The sequence below is a fragment of the Eleutherodactylus coqui genome, chromosome 4, assembly GCF_035609145.1.
Source record: "Eleutherodactylus coqui strain aEleCoq1 chromosome 4, aEleCoq1.hap1, whole genome shotgun sequence".
NCBI lineage: Eukaryota > Metazoa > Chordata > Amphibia > Anura > Eleutherodactylidae > Eleutherodactylus > Eleutherodactylus coqui.
The window spans coordinates 302,761,891-302,788,863 of record NC_089840.1 but is presented as its reverse complement, the minus strand read 5'-3'; the positions used below and the strand labels follow the sequence as shown (position 1 = coordinate 302,788,863).

The 26,973-nt window shown below is 52.5% G+C and overlaps 1 protein-coding gene across 2 annotated transcripts in view; it reads right to left on the bottom strand.

Moving 5' to 3' along the window:
* CASP2 (caspase 2) overlaps nt 1–26,973 on the bottom strand; it is a 70,409-nt gene that overhangs the window by 39,919 nt on the left and 3,517 nt on the right. For both annotated transcript variants that reach the window (XM_066601495.1, XM_066601496.1), the window contains exons 2-6: nt 5,747–5,891; nt 3,734–3,892; nt 3,025–3,079; nt 841–929; nt 492–665 (exon numbers count right to left, since the gene is read on the bottom strand). In XM_066601495.1, coding sequence (XP_066457592.1) covers nt 492–665; nt 841–929; nt 3,025–3,079; nt 3,734–3,892; nt 5,747–5,890 — 621 coding nt within the window. In that variant the 5' untranslated portion in view covers nt 5,891. The remainder of the gene's footprint in view (nt 1–491; nt 666–840; nt 930–3,024; nt 3,080–3,733; nt 3,893–5,746; nt 5,892–26,973) is intronic.

Sequence of the window (26,973 nt, the reverse complement as noted above, 5' to 3'; positions counted from 1 at the left end):
CGACACAGAAGACACAACGGCTCAATGCTGGAACATGAGCGGATGGTGATGATGGCGGCCGGTACGACACGGAAGACACAACGGCTCAATGCTGGAATAAGAGCGGATGGGGATGACGGCGGCCGGTACGACAAGGGAGACACAACAGCTCAACCCTGGAAGATGAGCGGATGGTGATGATGGCGGCCGGTACGACACGGGGGACACAACGGCTGAATGCTGGAATAAGAGCGGATGGTGATGATGGCGGCCGGTACGACACGGGGGACACAACGGCTCAATGCTGGAACACGAGATCATCACTAATCAGATATCCAGCAGTAACCCGGGGAATGCACACTCCAGAGAGTAACGGACACACAAAGCCGAGTGACGGCCGTCAGCAGCGCTCGACCGAAAGCCAGAACATCCCAGAAAACAGCAAAGGAACCTCCTGTAGGGAAACGCCGCAGATGACAGAAGACGCAGGGCGGCCGCCGCCTCACACTTACCTGAGCGCTGATGTTACTGCGTTCACAAACTCTAAAGTTCAACTGGAAAAACAGCAGCTTCAGGACGCCCAGGTCCACGTCCCCCCCGTGCCGGCAGTCGAGGTCAGGAGTGGAGAACAAGACGTTACTGATGATCAGGCAAACACCGCGAGGACGGGAGCTCATCCTGTAGGCCTGAAAGCAACCGACACACAAAGGGTTAAGAGTCGCAGCGTCACGTTAGTGGGAGAACATTCCGGACAGTTACTAAAAAAACAGCACTGTTCCATTATAAACTGTGTCGAGCTGCAGTACCAGACATTGCCTGTGTGCAGGTGAGGCGCTGTTCCCTCTGATCTTGGCCACAAACCTGTTTGTGATGTGACATGTAGAAGTCCACAGAGGCCGGCGAGACGCTTCCAGGCCCGTCTCCATCGTCAATGCATCCCTCACAGGGCTCTAGAAGACGAGAGAAAAACGGGCACAGATGATGGGGCGCCGCCAAAACCAGGAAACGCACGGCACAGAGCCGATGGCGCCATTCTCTGCATACTCTCCACACCGTTACATGATAACCCCCAGTGGTTGGCGGTGAGACCCCGGCTAGTCTAGCACTGATGACCGGCCTCGTTGGAAGTCGCTCCGATCGCTGGATCGCCCATCTAATGTGGATTCACACTGAGAGTGATCAGCGGAAAACTTGTCACATAATTTAATGCCGCACTCCGGGGTCACGGGGGGGAGGCAATCGTGAGAGGGCCAGGGGTCTAATAAAGGGGCGTGGTCTAATAAAGGGGCGTGGTCTAATAAAGGGGCGGGTCAGTGTATTCCTACGCTGTCATTTATGCTGAACATGTAACACTGAATAATCAGCATTTGCTCCCTTTGGGGTCTTCTTATAAAGCCCCCGCTGTCAGGATATTCCCTGCTGCTTATGAAATCTGCTGCAGACGTCCCCCTCCTAGTGACGGGGATACAGATAGACGTAATACGTCCCCCTCCTTGTGACGGGGGATACAGATAGACGTAATACGTCCCCCTCCTAGTGACGGGGATACAGATAGACGTAATACGTCCCCCTCCTAGTGGCGGGGATACAGATAGACGTAATACGTCCCCCTCCTAGTGACGGGGATACAGATAGACGTAATACGTCCCCCTCCTAGTGACGGGGATACAGATAGACGTAATACGCCCCCCTCCTAGTGACGGGGATACAGATAGACGTAATACGCCCCCCTCCTAGTGACGAGGATACAGATAGACGTAATACGTCCCCCTCCTAGTGACGAGGATACAGATAGACGTAATACGTCCCCCTGCTAGTGACGGGGATACAAATAGACGTAATACGTCCCCCTCCTAGTGACGAGGATACAGACAGACGTAATACGTCCCCCTCCTAGTGACGAGGATACAGATAGACGTAATACGTCCCCCTCCTAGTGACGGGGATACAAATAGACGTAATACGTCCCCCTCCTAGTGACGGGGATACAGACAGACGTAATACGTCCCCCTCCTATTGACGAGGATACAGATAGACGTAATACGTCCCCCTCCTAGTGACGAGGATACAAATAGATTTAATACGTCCCCCTCCTAGTGACGGGGATACAAATAGACGTAATACGTCCCCCTCCTTGTGACGGGGGATACAGATAGACATAATACGTCCCCCTCCTAGTGACGGGGATACAAATAGACGTAATACGTCCCCCTCCTAGTGACGGGGATACAGATAGACGTAATACGTCCCCCTCCTAGTGACGGGGATACAGATAGACGTAATACGTCCCCCTCCTAGTGACGGGGATACAGATAGACGTAATACGTCCCCCTCCTAGTGACGGGGATACAGATAGACGTAATACGTCCCCCTCCTAGTGACGAGGATACAGACAGACGTAATACGTCCCCCTCCTAGTGACGGGGATACAGATAGACGTAATACGTCCCCCTCCTAGTGACGGGGATACAGATAGACGTAATACGTCCCCCTCCTAGTGATGGGGATACAGATAGACGTAATACGTCCCCCTCCTAGTGACGGGGATACAGATAGACGTAATACGTCCCCCTCCTAGTGACGAGGATACAGACAGACGTAATACGTCCCCCTCCTAGTGACGGGGATACAGACAGACGTAATACGTCCCCCTCCTAGTGACGGGGATACAGATAGACGTAATACGTCCCCCTCCTAGTGGCGGGGATACAGATAGACGTAATACGTCCCCCTCCTAGTGACGGGGATACAGATAGACGTAATACGTCCCCCTCCTAGTGACGGGGATACAGATAAGACTTTACTTGTGTTGTATCTGTTGGTGAGCTGCAGAATCTTGAAGGGTCACCCCCTCTTGTAAAGCGATGACCCCGTATGACTGTTGGGGGTCCGACCCCGAGAATGAAGAGGCTGCAGCACTAATCCTATGGTGCAGATCTCAGCAGTGGGCCCCCCCCATCTAGTGAAGCCCACCCCAGCTCCCTTTAATAGATTGTTCCTGAACACGCCATTCTTGGGGGGACTTGTACTGTAGAGCCGCCTCACCCCGCCAGCGCTGCCGCCCGCCTCGCTCCTCCACAGACAGCGGAAAGACGCTTTCCTGTAAGAGAGAAGAGACACTGAATGAAGTACTGCAGATCCGTGCAGCCACGAGACGTGTTGTGTAGTGCGGGGGCAGGTGGGAGGGTCTCGCAGGGACACCGGCGCCCCCCGATGGTATTTATAGGGAATTCCCTCAGACCTGACGGACACCATCTCTAATTCTGGTACATTCTACAGCTCCGCAGGGGCCAACATACAGGCGGCTGCCGGGCGGCACAAATATTCATACAAACTCTCCACCGCGGCCGCCGCGCAGCAACGCCTCTCCACCGCGCAGCAACGCCTCCCCAGCGCGGCCGCCGCGCGACAACGCCTCCCCAGCGCGGCCGCCGCGCGACAACGCCTCCCCAGCGCGGCCGCCGCGCGACAACGCCTCCCCAGCGCGGCCGCCGCGCGACAACGCCCCTCCACCGCACGACAACGCCTCTCCACCGCACGACAACGCCTCTCCACCGTGGCCGCCGCGCAACAACACCCCTCCACCGCGCGACGCCTCCCCAGCGCGGCCGTCGCGCGACAACGCCTCTCCACCGCACGACAACGCCTCTCCACCGCGGCCCTGCGCTCTCTACAGGGCAAAGTAATGGTCCATCTCTGATCGGCACCGCCACCACATGGCCCATCTCTGCGGCCGCTAACTCCAGGCTCTTACCTCCGGAGCGGCGCTCCTCGCCTGGTGCTCCAGCTGCTCAGCCAGGTGCTCCTGATTGGTGTCTCGGAGCGCAGCACAGAAGATGAAGAATGCATTTGGTCCTCGCTTGGGAAGCAAATCCAGCAGAGCGCTGTTCTGTCGGAAGCTCACTGCCTTGGCCTGGAGAGAAGCGCACACAATTAGGACTTGCAGTAAGGCCGCCTGCGCACGGCAGAGTCGGTCCCGCGTGTTGCAGCCCGCAGCGGAATCCGCTCCGTCCTTTCCGTCCTTCCTCTACACTGCGGTTGGACCCGGCGGTTCGCCCTCAGACAGGCGCAGTACACATTTTTATTTCAATTCTTTTTTTTCCCGCACTGTTGCTAGGCGATGATGCAGAATCGGGGACCTGTCCGCAAGGTAAGCCACCTGGGCAAAAATGGGGCAAGCTGCGATTTGCAACGGATTTCCTCTGGTGTGCAGGAAGCACTGACCTCCCATAGCGTGCGGTGGACAGTATGTGCTGCGGATCAGCAGATGCCCAAGTGCTGGCGGCCTATGGCGGGTGTGCCACCTACCTGGTACACAGAGCACGGCCCCTCCTGCGCACGCGGTGCATTTTGTCGCAGATCGCACATCACATCCGCTGTAGTTTACACGCTGCAAAACGTTCTCCAGGAAATAAGAAGCAGCTTATGGCCTCTGGGCCGCAGCCTCCCCACGGCCGCAGCCTCCCCACGGCCGCAGCCTCCCCACGGCCGCAGCCCCCCCACGGCCGCAGCCCCCCCACGGCCGCAGCCTCCCCACGGCCGCAGCCTCCCCACGGCCGCAGCCTCCCCATACCACACGTGTGCTGCGGCCGCGCCAGAGATCAACCACCCCCAAGTCACTCCTCTCGTCTATCACAGCCCTGCAGCCACAACCAGGTAACGGCGGTCGGCAGGGACCGGCCACCTATCCATGGACTGATACAGGAGGGCAAGGAAACGGCCAAGAGGACAAGGACCGCCGACACCGGTGGGGGGCTAGGATATTCACCAATACCTGATATGCATCAGTAACATTCAGGGGGGTTGTGAACATGGTGGGAACAGGGCGGTTCCCCTGCGGGGCGCAGGGTGCGGTTCCCCTGCGGGGCGCAGGGTGCGGTTCCCCTGCGGGGCGCAGGGTGCGGTTCCCCTGCGGGGCGCAGGGTGCGGTTCCCCTGCGGGGCGCAGGGTGCGGTTCCCCTGCGGGGCGCAGGGTGCGGTTCCCCTGCGGGGCGCAGATGGCTGGCTGTGGTTCCCCTGCGGGGCGCAGGGGGGCTGGCTGTGGTTCCCCTGTGGGGCGCAGGGTGCGGTTCCCCTGTGGGGCGCAGGGTGCGGTTCCCCTGTGGGGCGCAGGGTGCGGTTCCCCTGTGGGGCGCAGGGTGCGGTTCCCCTGTGGGGCGCAGGGTGCGGTTCCCCTGTGGGGCGCAGGGGGGCTGGCTGCGGTTCCCCTGTGGGGCGCAGGCTGCGGTTCCCCTGTGGGGCGCAGGGTGCGGTTCCCCTGTGGGGCGCAGGGTGCGGTTCCCCTGTGGGGCGCAGGGTGCGGTTCCCCTGTGGGGCGCAGGGTGCGGTTCCCCTGTGGGGCGCAGGGTGCGGTTCCCCTGTGGGGCGCAGGGTGCGGTTCCCCTGTGGGGCGCAGGGTGCGGTTCCCCTGTGGGGCGCAGGGGGTCTGGGTGTGGTTCCCCTGTGGGGCGCAGGGGGTCTGGGTGTGGTTCCCCTGTGGGGCGCAGGGGGGCTGTGAACATGGGGGGGGGCTCAGTGTGGTTCCCCTGTGGGATCCAGGCGGGCCCGCTGGATTGAGATATGGCGTCACTAATAGGCTAGGAGCCCACATGGTGCACTACACGTACTATGTGGCCTGACGTCCAGTAGGTTATAGGTGTGTGCAGGTATAGTACTAAACAGCGCCCCCCTCAGTATAACGAAGGTGAGCGAGTGGCTGTTGACCAGCATGCTGGGGGTTGTGGTGCTTCTGGCGCCTCCTTGTGTCTGCCGCCGGCTCTCGTCTTACCTGGATCTTCTCCTGCATGTAAGGCGTCAGGACCTTCTTGGCTGTCAGATGCTCCAGCAGCTCGTCGGGCAGCATGTCTTGGATTAGCTTCACCCTCAGTTTGAGGAGGGCGTCCTTGTGCGGCTCCTGCATCCCTCCCAGCATCCTGCGGAGGAGAGTCAGGGACCGTCACATATCCCGTATACCCTGCGGCCAGCGCCGCTTCCACCCCGCATATCCGTCCTCCACGCAGAAAACCACAAGGAAACAATGTGAGACGGACCCCCCATCCACGGGGCTTCCATCCCTGGCAATCCTTTAACCCCGTTCCTGCCGAACAGGCATAGACTATAACCTATGGGTGGCCCGGGCCGGAAACGAAGCCCATGACCTCCCCAGCAGAAGCCGGCTGTGACAGTCACTGCTCTCTGGGTTGGCCATGGCCTGCGATCACTATGAGAAGTATACTGCAGTACAGAAGTACTGCAGTGTATGATCGGAGTAATCACAGGTTCAAGTCCTCTGCAGGCACCTTTGTGAGCGCCTTCCCCTCGTTTAAGAAACACACATTTGTATGGCCGCCTCCCTAACGACTTGTATGACCCTGCCCGGCAGGCTGTAAAAACCAAAAGGATGCAATAGGAGTTTACAAAATAGCCGTATTTACCCCAAAATAACAGCAAGAAACTACAGCTCGTCACGCAACAATCACACCGCCGCACAGAGCGCCATCCGTAGGAAGATGGGAAACTAACAGGGCAATCGCACCAACCGGCAGAAAAAACGGACAACAGTCAGCAGCACAAACGTCATAGCACTCAGGGGAGGGATGTAGGACGCCCCCCCAAGGAAGGGATCGTGACTGTGGGTCCAAAACACACCTCAAATATATAGAGAATCCCAGAGGAGCATACGTATAGAGAATCCCAGCGCAGCATACGTATAGAGAATCCCAGCGCAGCATACGTATAGAGAATCCCAGAGGAGCATACGTGTATACATGTATACGTATAGAGAATCCCAGAGGAGCATACGTGTATACATGCATACGTATAGAGAATCCCAGAGGAGCATACGTGTATACATGCATACGTATAGAGAATCCCAGCGCAGCATACGTGTATACATGCATACCTATAGAGAATCCCAGCGCAGCATACGTGTATACATGCATACCTATAGAGAATCCCAGCGCAGCATACGTGTATACATGCATACCTATAGAGAATCCCAGAGGAGCATACGTGTATACATGCATACGTATAGAGAATCCCAGAGGAGCATACGTGTATACATGCATACGTATAGAGAATCCCAGCGCAGCATACGTGTATACATGCATACCTATAGAGAATCCCAGAGGAGCATACGTGTATACATGCATACCTATAGAGAATCCCAGAGGCGCATACGTGTATACATGCATACGTATAGAGAATCCCAGAGGAGCATACGTGTATACATGCATACGTATAGAGAATCCCAGAGGAGCATACGTGTATACATGCATACCTATAGAGAATCCCAGCGCAGCATACGTGTATACATGCATACGTATAGAGAATCCCAGCGCAGCATACGTGTATACATGCATACGTATAGACAATAGCAGAGGAGCATACGTGCACACATATAGAGAATCCCAGCGCAGCATACGTGTATACATGCATACGTATAGAGAATCCCAGCGCAGCATACGTGTATACATGCATACGTATAGAGAATCCCAGCGCAGCATACGTGTATACATGCATACGTATAGAGAATCCCAGCGCAGCATACGTGTATACATGTATAGAGAATCCCAGAGGAGCATACGTGCATACGTACAGAGAATCCCAGAGGAGCATACGTGCATACGTACAGAGAATCCCAGCGCAGCATACATGTATACATGCATACGTATAGAGAATCCCAGCGCAGCATACGTGTATACATGCATACGTATAGACAATAGCAGAGGAGCATACGTGCACACCTATAGAGAATCCCAGCGCAGCATACGTGTATACATGCATACCTATAGAGAATCCCAGCACAGCATACGTGTATACATGCATACCTATAGAGAATCCCAGCGCAGCATACATGTATACATGCATACCTATAGAGAATCCCAGCGCAGCATACGTGTATACATGCATACCTATAGAGAATCCCAGCGCAGCATACGTGTATACATGCATACCTATAGAGAATCCCAGCACAGCATACGTATAGAGAATCCCAGCGCAGGATACGTGTATACATGCATACCTATAGAGAATCCCAGCGCAGCATACCTATAGAGAATCCCAGCGCAGCATACGTGTATACATACATACCTATAGAGAATCCCAGCGCAGGATACGTGTATACATGCATACCTATAGAGAATCCCAGCGCAGCATACGTGTATACATGCATACCTATAGAGAATCCCAGCGCAGGATACGTGTATACATGCATACCTATAGAGAATCCCAGCGCAGCATACGTGTATACATGCATACCTATAGAGAATCCCAGCGCAGCATACGTGTATACATGCATACCTATAGAGAATCCCAGCGCAGCATACGTGTATACATGCATACCTATAGAGAATCCCAGCGCAGCATACGTGTATACATGCATACCTATAGAGAATCTCAGCGCAGCATACGTGTATACATGCATACCTATAGAGAATCCCAGCGCAGCATACGTGTATACATGCATACCTATAGAGAATCCCAGCGCAGCATACGTGTATACATGCATACCTATAGAGAATCCCAGCGCAGCATACCTATAGAGAATCCCAGCGCAGCATACGTATAGAGAATCCCAGAGGAGCATACGTGTATACATGCATACCTATAGAGAATCCCAGCGCAGGATACGTGTATACATGCATACCTATAGAGAATCCCAGCGCAGCATACGTGTATACATGCATACCTATAGAGAATCCCAGCGCAGCATACGTGTATACATGCATACCTATAGAGAATCCCAGCGCAGCATACGTATAGAGAATCCCAGAGGAGCATACGTGTATACATGCATACCTATAGAGAATCCCAGCGCAGGATACGTGTATACATGCATACCTATAGAGAATCCCAGCGCAGGATACGTGTATACATGCATACCTATAGAGAATCCCAGCGCAGCATACGTATAGAGAATCCCAGCGCAGCATACATATAGAGAATCCCAGCGCAGGATACATGTATAGAGAATCCCAGCGCAGGATACGTGTATACATGTATATGTATAGAGAATCCCAGAGGAGCATACGTATAGAGAATCCGAGCACAGCATACGTATAGAGAATCTCAGAGCAGGATACGTGTATACATGTATATGTATAGAGAATCCCAGCGCAGCATACGTATAGAGAATCTCAGAGCAGGATACGTGTATACATGTATAGAGAATCCCAGAGGAGCATACGTATAGAGAATCCGAGCACAGCATACGTATAGAGAATCTCAGAGCAGGATACGTGTATACATGTATATGTATAGAGAATCCGAGCACAGCATACGTATAGAGAATCCCAGAGCAGGATACGTGTATACATGTATAGAGAATCCCAGAGGAGCATACGTGCACACGTATAGAGAATCCCAGCGCAGCATACGTATAGAGAATCCCAGCGCAGCATACGTGTATACATGTATATATATAGAGAATCCGAGCACAGCATACGTATAGAGAATCTCAGAGCAGGATACGTGTATACATGTATATGTATAGAGAATCCCAGCGCAGCATACGTATAGAGAATCCCAGCGCAGCATACGTATAGAGAATCCCAGCGCAGTATACGTGTATACATGTATATATATAGAGAATCCGAGCACAGCATACGTATAGAGAATCTCAGAGCAGGATACGTGTATACATGTATATGTATAGAGAATCCCAGAGGAGCATACGTGCACACGTATAGAGAATCCCAGCGCAGCATACGTATAGAGAATCCCAGCGCAGCATACGTGTATACATGTATATGTATAGAGAATCCCAGCGCAGCATACGTGTATACATGTATACGTATAGAGAATCTCAGAGGAGCATACGTATAGAGAATCCCAGCGCAGCATACGTGTATACATGTATATGTATAGAGAATCCCAGCGCAGCATACGTGTATACATGTATACGTATAGAGAATCTCAGAGGAGCATACGTATAGAGAATCCCAGCGCAGCATACGTGTATACATGTATATGTATAGAGAATCCCAGCGCAGCATACGTGTATACATGTATACGTATAGAGAATCTCAGAGGAGCATACGTATAGAGAATCCCAGCGCAGCATACGTGTATACATGTATATGTATAGAGAATCCCAGCGCAGCATACGTGTATACATGTATACGTATAGAGAATCTCAGAGGAGCATACGTATAGAGAATCCCAGCGCAGCATACATGTATATGTATAGAGAATCCCAGCGCAGCATACGTGTATACATGTATACGTATAGAGAATCTCAGAGCAGCATACATACATACTTGTATACTAGGGTATGACTTTCTTCAAATTTGAAAGCCTGTGGGAGCAAACGATGACTTTTAGCATAACTCAAAAATGATTTTCATTTTGTCAAATTGTTAAAAAAAAACAAAAAAACACTCTGCACCCAACAGGATGAAATAAAACAAAACCCCAAATCCTCCGGTTTATAAAGCCTTTGTCTGTAAGTGACCATAGCAGACAGTCATGAAGGAGTTCCTGTTCATGAAGTTGCTGTTGAGGTATCAGTTGTGCGCCTGCCGTGAGGCTCTACCACCAGCAGCTCGCTGGGCCACCATACGTCAGCCGGGCACATCCAGAACCCATCGCTCCTCTATCCAGTGGGCTGAAGGCTTCAGTTTGGAGGCCGCAGCTCCTTGTAGGCGTCCTCACAGGAGCTGATCGGAGAGCCATGCGTCCGCCCGTGTAGCTGCGATGACGTCACCGGCAGCTTTAAGCTGAGCGCTCCACTGCAGAAGAAGAAAAAAGCAATCAGTGCAAAGATTGCTGGTGAATCCCCCCTGGCACTATTCGAGGGGCCGCGCCCGCCATTGTCCCTCATTCTGGTAGAACTTCACAGAGTTCAGAAACTTGAAGTCATCTCTGCATCCGGGGTTTTAAGTATCTTCTTGTGCCATAAGTCCTCATATCCTGCAATCACATCGTCCGTGAGCTGATGGTTGATGCCGGGTGACTGGGATTCTGTAGAAGGCAGTGGAGAATACGATGCTGACATCCAATAACCGAGGCTGCTCCAGACCCTAAACGGTCTCTGGTGTCTAACAACAACACCGCTGCGGCGACCCGTACTGACTGCCGTGGGGTCAGAGATCATCGTTGGGACACTCCTCCATGCCTTGTATGCATCCAGAAGGGCTTGCATTGGGATACAGAGGTCCTCAGCTCATCCGCTCTCACAAGATGCCAAGGGTTACAATTCTTCAGACCACCTGATATTCTTTATTGTCAATTCTCTTCCCACCAGAATGCAGAATCCCTCTTTACCAATCAGTTCTTTCAGCCGATCCTTGATCACACGACGCCACATTCCCAGTTGTGATGGTGTGGGCGCATCTATTCCTTCTGCAGCCAAGGTCTGGAGAACACTTCAGCTCTTCCTTGTTGGAATCTTTTGCCAGCAGCTTGGCTGCAGATGGAGTTTAATGCTTTTCTGCCCTGTCAGTGCTGCTCTTGCCCTCTCCGGCACCACCACTGACTGCTTCCCCCCTCCGGCACCACCACTGACTGCTCCCCCCCCCCCCCCCCTCCGGCACCACCACTGACTGCTTCCCCCCCCCCGCCCCTCCGACACCACCACTGACTGCTCCCCCCCCCCCCCCCCTCCGACACCACCACCGACTGCTTCCCCTCTCCGGCCCCACCACCGACTGCTTCCCCTCTCCGGCCCCACCACCGACTGCTTCCCCTCTCCGGCCCCACCACCGACTGCTTCCCCTCTCCGGCCCCACCACCGACTGCTTCCCCTCTCCGGCCCCACCACCGACTGCTTCCCCTCTCCGGCCCCACCACCGACTGCTTCCCCTCTCCGACACCACCACCGACTGCTTGCCCTCTCCGGCACCACCACCGACTGCTTGCCCTCTCCGGCACCACCACCGACTGCTTGCCCTCTCCGGCACCACCACCGACTGCTTGCCCTCTCCGGCACCACCACCGACTGCTTGCCCACTCCGGCCCCACCACCGACTGCTTGCCCACTCCGGCCCCACCACCGACTGCTTGCCCTCTCCGGCCCCACCACCGACTGCTTGCCCTCTCCGGCCCCACCACCGACTGCTTGCCCTCTCCGGCCCCACCACCGACTGCTTCCCCTCTCCGGCCCCACCACCGACTGCTTCCCCTCTCCGGCCCCACCACCGACTGCTTGCCCTCTCCGGCACCACCACCGACTGCTTCCCCTCTCCGGCACCACCACCGACTGCTTGCCCTCTCCGGCACCACCACCGACTGCTTGCCCTCTCCGGCACCACCACCGACTGCTTGCCCACTCCGGCCCCACCACCGACTGCTTGCCCACTCCGGCCCCACCACCGACTGCTTGCCCTCTCCGGCCCCACCACCGACTGCTTGCCCTCTCCGGCCCCACCACCGACTGCTTCCCCTCTCCGGCCCCACCACCGACTGCTTCCCCTCTCCGGCCCCACCACCGACTGCTTCCCCTCTCCGGCCCCACCACCGACTGCTTGCCCTCTCCGGCCCCACCACCGACTGCTTCCCCTCTCCGGCACCATCACCGACTGCTTGCCCTCTCCGGCACCACCACCGACTGCTTCCGCTGTCCGGCACCACCACCGACTGCTTCCGCTCTCCGGCACCACCACCGACTGCTTCCGCTCTCCGGCACCACTACTGACGGCTTCCGCTCTCCAGCACCACTACTGACTGCTTCCGCTCTCCAGCCCCACCACTGACTGCTTCCGCTCTCCGGCACCACCACTGACTGCTTCCGCTCTCCGGCACCACTACTGACGGCTTCCGCTCTCCAGCACCACTACTGACTGCTTCCGCTCTCCAGCCCCACCACTGACTGCTTCCGCTCTCCAGCACCACCACTGACTGCTTCCGCTCTCCAGCACCACTACTGACTGCTTCCCCTCTCCAGCCCCACCACTGACTGCTTCTGCTCTCCAGCACCACCACTGACTGCTTCCGCTCTCCAGCACCACTACTGACTGCTTCCCCTCTCCAGCACCACCACTGACTGCTTCCGCTTGGCTTGTGGACGGTTGAGGAGCTTCTTGGCCATTCTGAAGGATGGATCGTTGACACTGAAGCCCCTTTCTCAGTCGTGTAGCCCACGCGGCTTACTGCTTCAGCTGTTCTTTGTCTTCACTGTAAAGCCAGTTTGCACTCAACTTTGTAATATCGAACAGATGAGGGCGATTGTTTTCCCAACCTTCATTCTGCCGCTTTCCATATTGTTCAGACACATTTATCAGCTTGCCAACCTGTGCTGAAACTTGTTGCTTAGAACAGTGAATCTCAGCTTCTCCCCAAGTCTCTGCAATTCCTGAGATATTTTCCTTCTTCGGTCAGCTCGCCCCTTGAGGTCATCGTACAACCCCAAAAACCTACCAACGTGGTCTCTGTTCACAGGCATGTCGCACATGGCCTCACTTATGTCCTTCCCCATCGCTGGTATACTGGCACGACTCGTGTCCATCTCTTTCCAGCTGATTCTACCGCCTAAATCTGGTATAAGACCCATGCCATTAGCCGAGAGCACCGCCGATGGTAACAAGACCACCTTGCCCAGCACTATCTCTCCCCTGGGACTCATTACTGACCCTGTAACCTCGCTGACAGACATTCTTGTTCTCAAGCTTGCATTAACCCTTTCCTGGTGGATAGGCTTCTTTTCTTTATTATGTTTTACAACGTATAAACTCCTATTATTTATTTGCTGTATATGAAATGATACCGGCTGCGGGAGGGTTTACATGGCCAAAAGCAAATAACACCAGAAAACTGACATATAGGCAAAAGTTCATGAAATGCTAAATCAGGAAAATTAATATTCTGAAAAGAGTTAAGTCATAACCCTAGGGTAAAAAAGTTAAATGTATCGCGTCATTCATGCAGAGTGCAAAAAAAAAATAATGATATATATAAAGACGAATGCCCTGACTGACCGACTGACTTGACACTAATTTTTCATGTAATTTGGCACGAACATTGATTATGTCATAAATAGGAAAAGTTAATGGGTCCCAACTCCATTATTCAATTCTAAGCGCAAAAGAATTAGCGTCCAAATTTTATGTACGGAATCTAATTTTCTCACTTCCTGATGCAACAAATAATTAGACAAATTTGTACCGTGCAAATGTGACATTTGCCATGACCGTTCTTTGCGTACTAATTGGAAATTTAAAGGGTTGCAACTTGATTATTCAATCCTATGCATAAAAGTAAGTGACCCCCTATATAATGTAACTAATAACACACATCTGTACTGCACAAACTTGAAATTTGGCATGACCATTCCTATGTTATGTAACTAATTACATACCCACAATGTATGAGACAGTTATCTTCTCAGCAAAACAAAACGCATTTAGAAATATGAGTATATACTGACAGGAATAAAACTGACTGTTGTATGTATTGAAAGGCTGTAAAGTACAAAAGGAAGTGGACATGGACTGCTGGGATGGAGTATGCCTTTAAATATAACAGGGGGCTGCAACCTTCAGTCTGAGGAGGAAATTTGAATAAAAAGGGGCATTACCTTTCAGGGTAAAAATGAGGAGAGTGTGTGAGGTGGACATTCTGTGGGGTGACATCTTCACATACAGTCTGAGATAAATCTCCTATCTGCCTATACACTGAGAGGAATCTATCTGACCTGTGTGTTATGAGGAGAGTGTGAGAGGTGGACATTCTGTGGGGTGACATCTTCACATACAGTCTGAGATAAATCTCCTATCTGCCTATACACTGAGAGGAATCTATCTGATCTGTGTGTTATGAGGAGAGTGTGTGAGGTGGACATTCTGTGGGGTGACATCTTCACATACAGTCTGAGATAAATCTCCTATCTGCCTATACACTGAGAGGAATCTATCTGATCTGTGTGTTATGAGGAGAGTGTGTGAGGTGGACATTCTGTGGGGTGACATCTTCACATACAGTCTGAGATAAATCTCCTATCTGCCTATACACTAAGAGGAATCTATCTGATCTGTGTGTTATGAGCAGCGTGTGTTAGGTGGCACAATCTGGGGGATGACATTATCACATACAGTCTGAGATAAATCTCTCTCCTATCTATATACTGAGAGGAATCTATCTGATCTGTGTGTTACGAGCAGTGTGTGAGAGGTGGACATTCTGTGGGGTGACATCTTCACATACAGTCTGAGATAAATCTCCTATCTGCCTATACACTGAGGGGAATCTATCTGTTCTGTGTGTTATGAGGAGAGTGTGAGAGGTGGACATTCTGTGGCGTGACATCTTCACATACAGTCTGAGATAAATCTCCTATCTGCCTATACACTGAGAGGAATCTATCTGATCTGTGTGTTATGAGCAGAGTGTGAGAGGTGGACATTCTGTGGGGTGACATTATCACATACAGTCTGAGATAAATCTCTCTCCTATTACTTGTAGCATGTAAGCTCGTTGGAGCAGGACCCTCACCCCTATTGTTTCCATCAACTGATTACTATATGTAACCGTGGTTCTGTAATGTTTGTACTGTTGTCTTTCTGTATCCCCCCTGTCTATGTAAGCGCTGCGGAATATGTTGGCGCTATACAAATAAAGTTTATTATTATTATCTGCCTATACACTGAGAGGAATCTATCTGATCTGTGTGTTATGAGCAGCGTGTGAGAGGTGGACATTCTGTGGGGTTACATCTTCACAAACAGTCTGAGATAAATCTCCTATCTGCCTATACACTGAGGAGAATCTATCTGATCTGTGTGTTATGAGGAACGTGTGTGAGGTGGACATTCTGTGGGGCGACATCTTCACATACAGTCTGAGATAAATCTCCTATCTGCCTATACACTAAGAGGAATCTATCTGATCTGTGTGTTATGAGCAGCGTGTGTTAGGTGGCACACTCTGGGGGATGACATTATCACATACAGTCTGAGATAAATCTCTCTCCTATCTATATACTGAGAGGAATCTATCTGATCTGTGTGTTATGAGCAGTGTGAGAGAGGTGGACATTCTGTGGGGTGACATTATCACATACAGTCTAAGATAAATCTCATATCTGCCTATACACTGGGGAGAAGCTATCTGATCTGTGTGTTATGAGCAGCATGTGTGAGAGGAGGACATTCTGTGGGGTGACATTACCACATACAGTCTGAGATAAAATATATCATTTTGAGCCTGAAGAAGAACCCTGCGTTGGTTCGGAAGCTCGTTGTAACATCATATATTTTTGTTAGCCAATAAAAGGTCTCATATCTACAAGATGACGTGGTTCCTCTTGCTGGGAACTATCACATTTTGCTCTACTGGCGACACGGTACCAAACCTTTGTTTTCATTATACCATATACTACAGTCATCCCCCAGAGCATTCTACACGGAGCCCATATCCCACATACTGCCGTCACCCCCCAGAGCATACTACACGGAGCCCAGGGTACCACAAACTACAGTCACCCCCAGATCATTCTACACGGAGCCCAGGGTACCACATACTACAGTCACCCCCAGATCATTCTACACAGAGCCCAGGGTCCCACATACTACAGTCACCCCCAGATCATTCTATACAGAGCCCAGGGTCCCACATACTACAGTCACCCCCAGATCATTCTATACAGAGCCCAGGGTCCCACATACTACAGTCACCCCCAGATCATTCTATACAGAGCCCAGGGTCCCACATACTACAGTCACCCCCAGATCATTCTACACAGAGCCCAGGGTCCCCCATACTACAGTCACCCCCAGATCATTCTATACAGTGCCCAGGGTCCCACATACTACAGTCACCCCCAGATCATTCTATACAGAGCCCAGGGTCCCCCATACTACAGTCACCCCCAGATCATTCTACACAGAGCCCAGGGTCCCCCATACTACAGTCACCCCCAGATCATTCTATACAGAGCCCAGGGTCCCACATACTACAGTCACCCCCAGATCATTCTATACAGAGCCCAGGGTCCCACATACTACAGTCACCCCCAGATCATTCTATACAGAGCCCAGGGTCCCACATACTACAGTCACCCCCAGATCATTCTATACAGAGCCCAGGGTCCCACATACTACAGTCACCCCCAGATCATTCTATACAGAGCCCAGGGTCCACATACTACAGTCACCCCCAGATCATTCTATACAGAGCCCAGGGTCCCACATACTACAGTCACCCCCAGATCATTCTATACAGAGCCCAGGGTCCCACATACTACAGTCACCCCCAGATCATTCTATACAGAGCCCAGGGTCCACATACTACTGTCACCCCCAGATCATTCTATACAGAGCCCAGGGTCCCACATACTACAGTCACCCCCAGATCATTCTATACAGCGCCCAGGGTCCCACATACTACAGTCACCCCCCAGAGCATTCTATACAGCGCCCAGGGTCCCACATACTACAGTCACCCCCAGATCATTCTATACAGAGCCCAGGGTCCCACATACTACAGTCACCCCCAGATCATTCTATACAGAGCCCAGGGTCCCACATACTACAGTCACCCCCAGATCATTCTATACAGAGCCCAGGGTCCCACATACTACAGTCACCCCCAGATCATTCTATACAGAGCCCAGGGTCCCACATACTACAGTCACCCCCAGATCATTCTATACAGAGCCCAGGGTCCCACATACTACAGTCACCCCCAGATCATTCTATACAGAGCCCAGGGTCCCACATACTACAGTCACCCCCAGATCATTCTATACAGAGCCCAGGGTCCCACATACTACAGTCACCCCCAGATCATTCTATACAGAGCCCAGGGTCCCACATACTACAGTCACCCCCAGATCATTCTATACAGAGCCCAGGGTCCACATACTACAGTCACCCCCAGATCATTCTACACAGCGCCCAGGGTCCACATACTACAGTCACCCCCAGATCATTCTATACAGAGCCCAGGGTCCACATACTACAGTCACCCCCAGATCATTCTATACAGAGCCCAGGGTCCACATACTACAGTCACCCCCAGATCATTCTATACAGAGCCCAGGGTCCACATACTACAGTCACCCCCAGATCATTCTATACAGAGCCCAGGGACCCACATACTACCGTCACCCCCCAGATCATTCTATACAGAGCCCAGGGTCCCACATACTACAGTCACCCCCAGATCATTCTATACGGAGTCCAGGGTCCACATACTACAGTCACCCCCAGATCATTCTATACAGAGCCCGGGGTCCCACATACTACAGTCATCCCCAGATCATTCTATACAGAGCCCAGGGTCCCACATACTACAGTCACCCCCAGATCATTCTATACAGAGCCCAGGGTCCACATACTACAGTCACCCCCAGATCATTCTATACAGAGCCCAGGGTCCCACATACTACAGTCACCCCCAGATCATTCTATACAGAGCCCAGGGTCCACATACTACTGTCACCCCCAGATCATTCTATACAGAGCCCAGGGTCCCACATACTACAGTCACCCCCAGATCATTCTATACAGCGCCCAGGGTCCCACATACTACAGTCACCCCCCAGAGCATTCTATACAGAGCCCAGGGTCCCACATACTACAGTCACCCCCCAGAGCATTCTATACAGCGCCCAGGGTCCCACATACTACAGTCACCCCCAGATCATTCTATACAGAGCCCAGGGTCCCACATACTACAGTCACCCCCAGATCATTCTATACAGAGCCCAGGGTCCCACATACTACAGTCACCCCCAGATCATTCTATACAGAGCCCAGGGTCCCACATACTACAGTCACCCCCAGATCATTCTATACAGAGCCCAGGGTCCCACATACTACAGTCACCCCCAGATCATTCTATACAGAGCCCAGGGTCCCACATACTACAGTCACCCCCAGATCATTCTATACAGAGCCCGGGGTCCCACATACTACAGTCACCCCCAGATCATTCTATACAGAGCCCAGGGTCCACATACTACAGTCACCCCCAGATCATTCTATACAGAGCCCGGGGTCCCACATACTACAGTCACCCCCAGATCATTCTATACAGAGCCCAGGGTCCACATACTACAGTCACCCCCAGATCATTCTATACAGAGCCCAGGGTCCCACATACTACAGTCACCCCCAGATCATTCTATACAGAGCCCAGGGTCCCACATACTACAGTCACCCCCAGATCATTCTATACAGAGCCCAGGGTCCCACATACTACAGTCACCCCCAGATCATTATACACAGAGCCCAGGGTCCCACATACTACAGTCACCCCCAGATCATTCTATACAGAGCCCAGGGTCCACATACTACAGTCACCACCAGATCATTCTATACAGAGCCCAGGGTCCCACATACTACAGTCACCACCAGATCATTCTATACAGAGCCCAGGGTCCCACATACTACAGTCACCCCCAGATCATTCTATACAGAGCCCAGGGTCCACATACTACAGTCACCCCCAGATCATTCTATACAGAGCCCGGGGTCCCACATACTACAGTCACCCCCAGATCATTCTATACAGAGCCCGGGGTCCCACATACTACAGTCACCCCCAGATCATTCTATACAGAGCCCAGGGTCCACATACTACAGTCACCCCCAGATCATTCTACACAGAGCCCAGGGTCCCACATACTACAGTCACCCCCAGATCATTCTATACAGAGCCCAGGGTCCACATACTACAGTCACCCCCAGAGCATTCTATACAGAGCCCAGGGTCCGACATACTACAGTCACCCCCAGATCATTCTACACAGAGCCCAGGGTCCCACATACTACAGTCACCCCCAGATCATTCTATACAGAGCCCAGGGTCCACATACTACAGTCACCCCCAGATCATTCTATACAGAGCCCAGGGTCCACATACTACTGTCACCCCCAGATCATTCTATACAGAGCCCAGGGTCCACATACTACAGTCACCCCCAGATCATTCTATACAGAGCCCAGGGTCCCACATACTACAGTCACCCCCAGATCATTCTATACAGAGCCCAGGGTCCACATACTACAGTCACCCCCAGATCATTCTATACAGAGCCCAGGGTCCCACATACTACAGTCACCCCCAGATCATTCTATACAGAGCCCAGGGTCCCACATACTACAGTCACCCCCAGATCATTCTATACAGAGCCCGGGGTCCCACATACTACAGTCACCCCCAGATCATTCTATACAGAGCCCAGGGTCCACATACTACAGTCACCCCCAGATCATTCTATACAGAGCCCAGGGTCCTACATACTACAGTCACCCCCCAGATCATTCTATACAGAGCCCAGGGTCCCACATACTACAGTCACCCCCAGATCATTCTATACAGAGCCCAGGGTCCACATACTACAGTCACCCCCAGATCATTCTATACAGAGCCCAGGGTCCACATACTACAGTCACCCCCAGATCATTCTATACAGAGCCCAGGGTCCCACATACTACAGTCACCCCCCGATCATTCTATACAGAGCCCAGGGTCCTACATACTACAGTCACCCCCATATCATTCTATACAGAGCCCGGGGTCCCACATACTACAGTCACCCCCAGATCATTCTATACAGAGCCCAGGGTCCACATACTACAGTCACCCCCAGATCATTCTACACAGAGCCCAGGGCCCCACATACTACAGTCACCCCCAGATCATTCTATACAGAGCCCAGGGTCCCACATACTACAGTCACCCCCAGATCATTCTATACAGAGCCCAGGGTCCACATACTACAGTCACCCCCAGATCATTCTATACAGAGCCCAGGGTCCCCCATACTACAGTCACCCCCAGATCATTCTATACAGAGCCCAGGGTCCAACATACTACAGTCACCCCCAGATCATTCTATACAGAGCCCAGGGTCCCCCATACTACAGTCACCCCCAGATCATTCTATACAGAGCCCAGGGTCCTACATACTACAGTCACCCCCAGATCATTCTATACAGAGCCCAGGGTCCTACATACTACAGTCACCCCCCAGATCATTCTATACAGAGCCCAGGGTCCCACATACTCGGTCACCCCCAGATCATTCTATACAGAGCTCAGGGTCCACATACTACAGTCACCCCCAGATCATTCTATACACAGCCCAGGGTCCACATACTACAGTCACCCCCAGATCATTCTATACAGAGCCCAGGGTCCCACATACTACAGTCACCCCCAGATCATTCTACACAGAGCCCAGGGTCCCACATACTACAGTCACCCCCAGATCATTCTATACAGAGCCCAGGGTCCCACATACTACAGTCACCCCCAGATCATTCTATACAGAGCCCAGGGTCCCACATACTACAGTCACCCCCAGATCATTCTACACAGAGCCCAGGGTCCCACATACTACCGTCACCCCCAGATCATTCTATACAGAGCCCAGGGTCCCACATACTACAGTCACCCCCAGATCATTCTATACAGAGCCCAGGGTCCACATACTACAGTCACCCCCAGATCATTCTATACAGAGCCCAGGGTCCCACATACTACAGTCACCCCCAGATCATTCTATACAGAGCCCAGGGTCCCACATACTACAGTCACCACCAGATCATTCTACACAGAGCCCAGGGTCCCACGTACTACAGTCACCCCCAGATCATTCTACACAGAGCCCAGGGTCCCACATACTACAGTCACCCCCAGATCATTCTATACAGAGCCCAGGGTCCCACATACTACAGTCACCCCCAGATCATTCTATACAGAGCCCAGGGTCCCACATACTACAGTCACCCCCAGATCATTCTATACAGAGCCCAGGGTCCACATACTACAGTCACCCCCAGATCATTCTATACAGAGCCCAGGGTCCACATACTACAGTCACCCCCAGATCATTCTATACAGAGCCCAGGGTCCCACATACTACAGTCACCCCCAGATCATTCTATACAGAGCCCAGGGTCCCACATACTACAGTCACCCCCCAGATCATTCTATACAGAGCCCAGGGTCCCACATACTACAGTCACCCACAGATCATTCTATACAGAGCCCAGGGTCCCACATACTACAGTCACCCCCAGATCATTCTATACAGAGCCCAGGGTCCCACATACTACAGTCACCCCCAGATCATTCTATACAGAGCCCAGGGTCCCATATACTACAGCCCCCCCCCCCCCCCCCCCCCAGATCATTCTATACAGAGCCCGGGGTCCCATATACTACAGTCACCCCCAGATCATTCTATACAGAGCCCAGGGTCCACATACTACAGTCACCCCCAGATCATTCTATACAGAGCCCAGGGTCCAACATACTACAGTCACCCCCAGATCATTCTATACAGAGCCCATACCCCACATACTACAGTCACCCCCAGATCATTCTATACAGAGCCCAGGGTCCCACATACTACAGTCACCCCCAGATCATTCTATACAGAGCCCAGGGTCCCACATACTACAGTCACCCCCAGATCATTCTATATAGAGCCCAGGGTCCACATACTACAGTCACCCCCAGATCATTCTACACGGAGCCCAGGGTCCCACATACTACAGTCACCCCCAGATCATTCTATACAGAGCCCAGGGTCCCACATACTACAGTCACCCCCAGATCATTCTATACAGAGCCCAGGGTCCCACATACTACAGTCACCCCCAGATCATTCTATACAGAGCCCAGGGTCCCACATACTACAGTCACCCCCAGATCATTCTATACAGAGCCCAGGGTCCCATATACTACAGTCACCCCCAGATCATTCTACACAGAGCCCAGGGTCCCCCATACTACAGTCACCCCCAGATCATTCTATACAGAGCCCAGGGTCCCACATACTACAGTCACCCCCAGATCATTCTACACAGAGCCCAGGGTCCCACATACTACAGTCACCCCCAGATCATTCTATACAGAGCCCAGGGTCCCACATACTACAGTCACCCCCAGATCATTCTATACAGAGCCCAGGGTCCCACATACTACAGTCACCCCCAGATCATTCTATACAGAGCCCAGGGTCCCACATACTACAGTCACCCACAGATCATTCTATACAGAGCCCAGGGCCCACATACTACAGTCACCCCCAGATCATTCTATACAGAGCCCAGGGTCCCACATACTACAGTCACCCCCAGATCATTCTATACAGAGCCCAGGGCCCACATACTACAGTCACCCCCAGATCATTCTATACAGAGCCCAGGGTCCCACATACTACAGTCACCCCCAGATCATTCTATACAGAGCCCAGGGTCCACATACTACAGTCACCCCCAGATCATTCTATACAGAGCCCAGGGTCCCATATACTACAGTCACCCCCAGATCATTCTATACAGAGCCCAGGGTCCCACATACTACAGTCACCCCCAGATCATTCTACACGGAGCCCAGGGTCCATATACTACAGTCACCCCCAGATCATTCTATACAGAGCCCAGGGTCCCACATACTACAGTCACCCCCAGATCATTCTATACAGAGCCCAGGGTCCCACATACTACAGTCACCCCCAGATCATTCTATACAGAGCCCAGAGTCCCACATACTACAGTCACCCCCAGATCATTCTCTACAGAGCCCAGGGTCCCACATACTACAGTCACCCCCAGATCATTCTATACAGAGCCCAGGGTCCACATACTACAGTCACCCCCAGATCATTCTATACAGAGCCCAGGGTCCCACATACTACAGTCACCCCCAGATCATTCTATACAGAGCCCAGGGTCCCACATACTACAGTCACCCCCAGATCATTCTATACAGAGCCCAGGGTCCCACATACTACAGTCACCCCCAGATCATTCTATACAGAGCCCAGGGTCCACATACTACAGTCACCCCCAGATCATTCTACACGGAGCCCAGGGTCCCACATACTACAGTCACCCCCAGATCATTCTATACAGAGCCCAGGGTCCCACATACTACAGTCACCCCCAGATCATTCTATACAGAGCCCAGGGTCCCACATACTACAGTCACCCCCAGATCATTCTATACAGTGCCCAGGGTCCCACATACTACAGTCACCCCCAGATCATTCTACACAGAGCCCAGGGTCCCACATACTACAGTCACCCCCAGATCATTCTATACAGAGCCCAGGGTCCCACATACTACAGTCACCCCCAGATCATTCTACACAGAGCCCAGGGTCCCACATACTACAGTCACCCCCAGATCATTCTATACAGAGCCCGGGGTCCCACATACTACAGTCACCCCCAGATCATTCTATACAGAGCCCAGGGTCCCACATACTACAGTCACCCCCAGATCATTCTATACAGAGCCCAGGGTCCCACATACTACAGTCACCCCCAGATCATTCTATACAGAGCCCAGGGTCCCCCATACTACAGTCACCCCCCAGAGCATTCTATACAGAGCCCAGGGTCCCACATACTACAGTCACCCCCAGATCATTCTACACAGAGCCCAGGGTCCCACATACTACAGTCACCCCCAGATCATTCTATACAGAGCCCAGGGTCCACATACTACAGTCACCCCCAGATCATTCTATACAGAGCCCAGGGTCCCACATACTACAGTCACCCCCAGATCATTCTATACAGAGCCCAGGGTCCCACATACTACAGTCACCCCCAGATCATTCTATACAGAGCCCAGGGTCCCACATACTACAGTCACCCCCAGATCATTCTACACAGAGCCCAGGGTCCCACATACTACAGTCACCCCCAGATCATTCTATACAGAGCCCAGGGTCCCACATACTACAGTCACCCCCAGATCATTCTATACAGAGCCCAGGGTCCCACATACTACAGTCACCCCCAGATCATTCTATACAGAGCCCAGGGTCCCACATACTACAGTCACCCCCAGATCATTCTATACAGAGCCCAGGGTCCCACATACTACAGTCACCCCCAGATCATTCTATACAGAGCCCAGGGTCCCACATACTACAGTCACCCCCAGATCATTCTATACAGAGCCCAGGGTCCCACATACTACAGTCACCCCCAGATCATTCTACACAGAGCCCAGGGGTCCCACATACTACAGTCACCCCCAGATCATTATACACAGAGCCCAGGGTCCCACATACTACAGTCACCCCCAGATCATTCTATACAGAGCCCAGGGTCCACATACTACAGTCACCCCCAGATCATTCTATACAGAGCCCAGGGTCCCACATACTACAGTCACCCCCAGATCATTCTATACAGAGCCCAGGGTCCACATACTACAGTCACCCCCAGATCATTCTATACAGAGCCCAGGGTCCCACATACTACAGTCACCCCCCAGATCATTCTATACAGAGCCCAGGGTCCCACATACTACAGTCACCCCCAGATCATTCTACACAGAGCCCAGGGTCCCACATACTACAGTCACCCCCAGATCATTCTATACAGAGCCCAGGGTCCCACATACTACAGTCACCCCCAGATCATTCTATACAGAGCCCAGGGTCCCACATACTACAGTCACCCCCAGATCATTCTATACAGAGCCCAGGGTCCCACATACTACAGTCACCCCCAGATCATTCTAAACAGAGCCCAGGGTCCACATACTACAGTCACCCCCAGATCATTCTATACAGAGCCCAGGGTCCCACATACTACAGTCACCCCCAGATCATTCTATACAGAGCCCAGGGTCCCACATACTACAGTCACCCCCAGATCATTCTACACAGAGCCCAGGGTCCCACATACTACAGTCACCCCCAGATCATTCTATCACAGAGCCCGGGGTCCCACATACTACAGTCACCCCCAGATCATTCTATACAGAGCCCGGGGTCCCACATACTACAGTCACCCCCAGATCATTCTATACAGAGCCCAGGGTCCCACATACTACAGTCACCCCCAGATCATTCTATACAGAGCCCAGGGTCCACATACTACAGTCACCCCCAGATCATTCTATACAGAGCCCGGGGTCCAACATACTACAGTCACCCCCAGATCATTCTATACAGAGCCCGGGGTCCCACATACTACAGTCACCCCCAGATCATTCTATACAGAGCCCAGGGTCCCACATACTACAGTCACCCCCAGATCATTCTATACAGAGCCCAGGGTCCACATACTACAGTCACCCCCAGATCATTCTATACAGAGCCCAGGGTCCCACATACTACAGTCACCCCCCAGATCATTCTACACAGAGCCCGGGGTCCCACATACTACAGTCACCCCCAGATCATTCTATACAGAGCCCAGGGTCCCACATACTACAGTCACCCCCAGATCATTCTATACAGAGCCCGGGGCCCACATACTACAGTCACCCACAGATCATTCTATACAGAGCCCAGGGTCCCACATACTACAAGTCACCCCCAGATCATTCTATACAGAGCCCAGGGTCCCACATACTACAGTCACCCCCAGATCATTCTATACAGAGCCCAGGGTCCCACATACTACAGTCACCCCCAGATCATTCTACACAGAGCCCAGGGCCCCACATACTACAGTCACCCCCAGATCATTCTATACAGAGCCCAGGGTCCCACATACTACAGTCACCCCCAGATCATTCTATACAGTGCCCAGGGTCCCCACATACTACAGTCACCCCCCAGATCATTCTATACAGAGCCCAGGGTCCCACATACTACAGTCACCCCCAGATCATTCTACACAGAGCCCAGGGTCCCACATACTACAGTCACCCCCAGATCATTCTATACAGAGCCCAGGGTCCCACATACTACAGTCACCCCCAGATCATTCTATACAGAGCCCAGGGTCCCACATACTACAGTCACCCCCCAGATCATTCTACACAGAGCCCAGGGTCCCACATACTACAGTCACCCCCAGATCATTCTATACAGAGCCCAGGGGTCCCAATACTACAGTCACCCCCAGATCATTCTATACAGAGCCCAGGGTCCCACATACTACAGTCACCCCCAGATCATTCTATACAGAGCCCAGGGTCCCCCATACTACAGTCACCCCCAGATCATTCTATACAGAGCCCAGGGTCCCCCATACTACAGTCACCCCCAGATCATTCTATACAGAGCCCAGGGTCCCACATACTACAGTCACCCCCAGAGCATTCTATACAGAGCCCAGGGTCCCACATACTACAGTCACCCCCAGATCA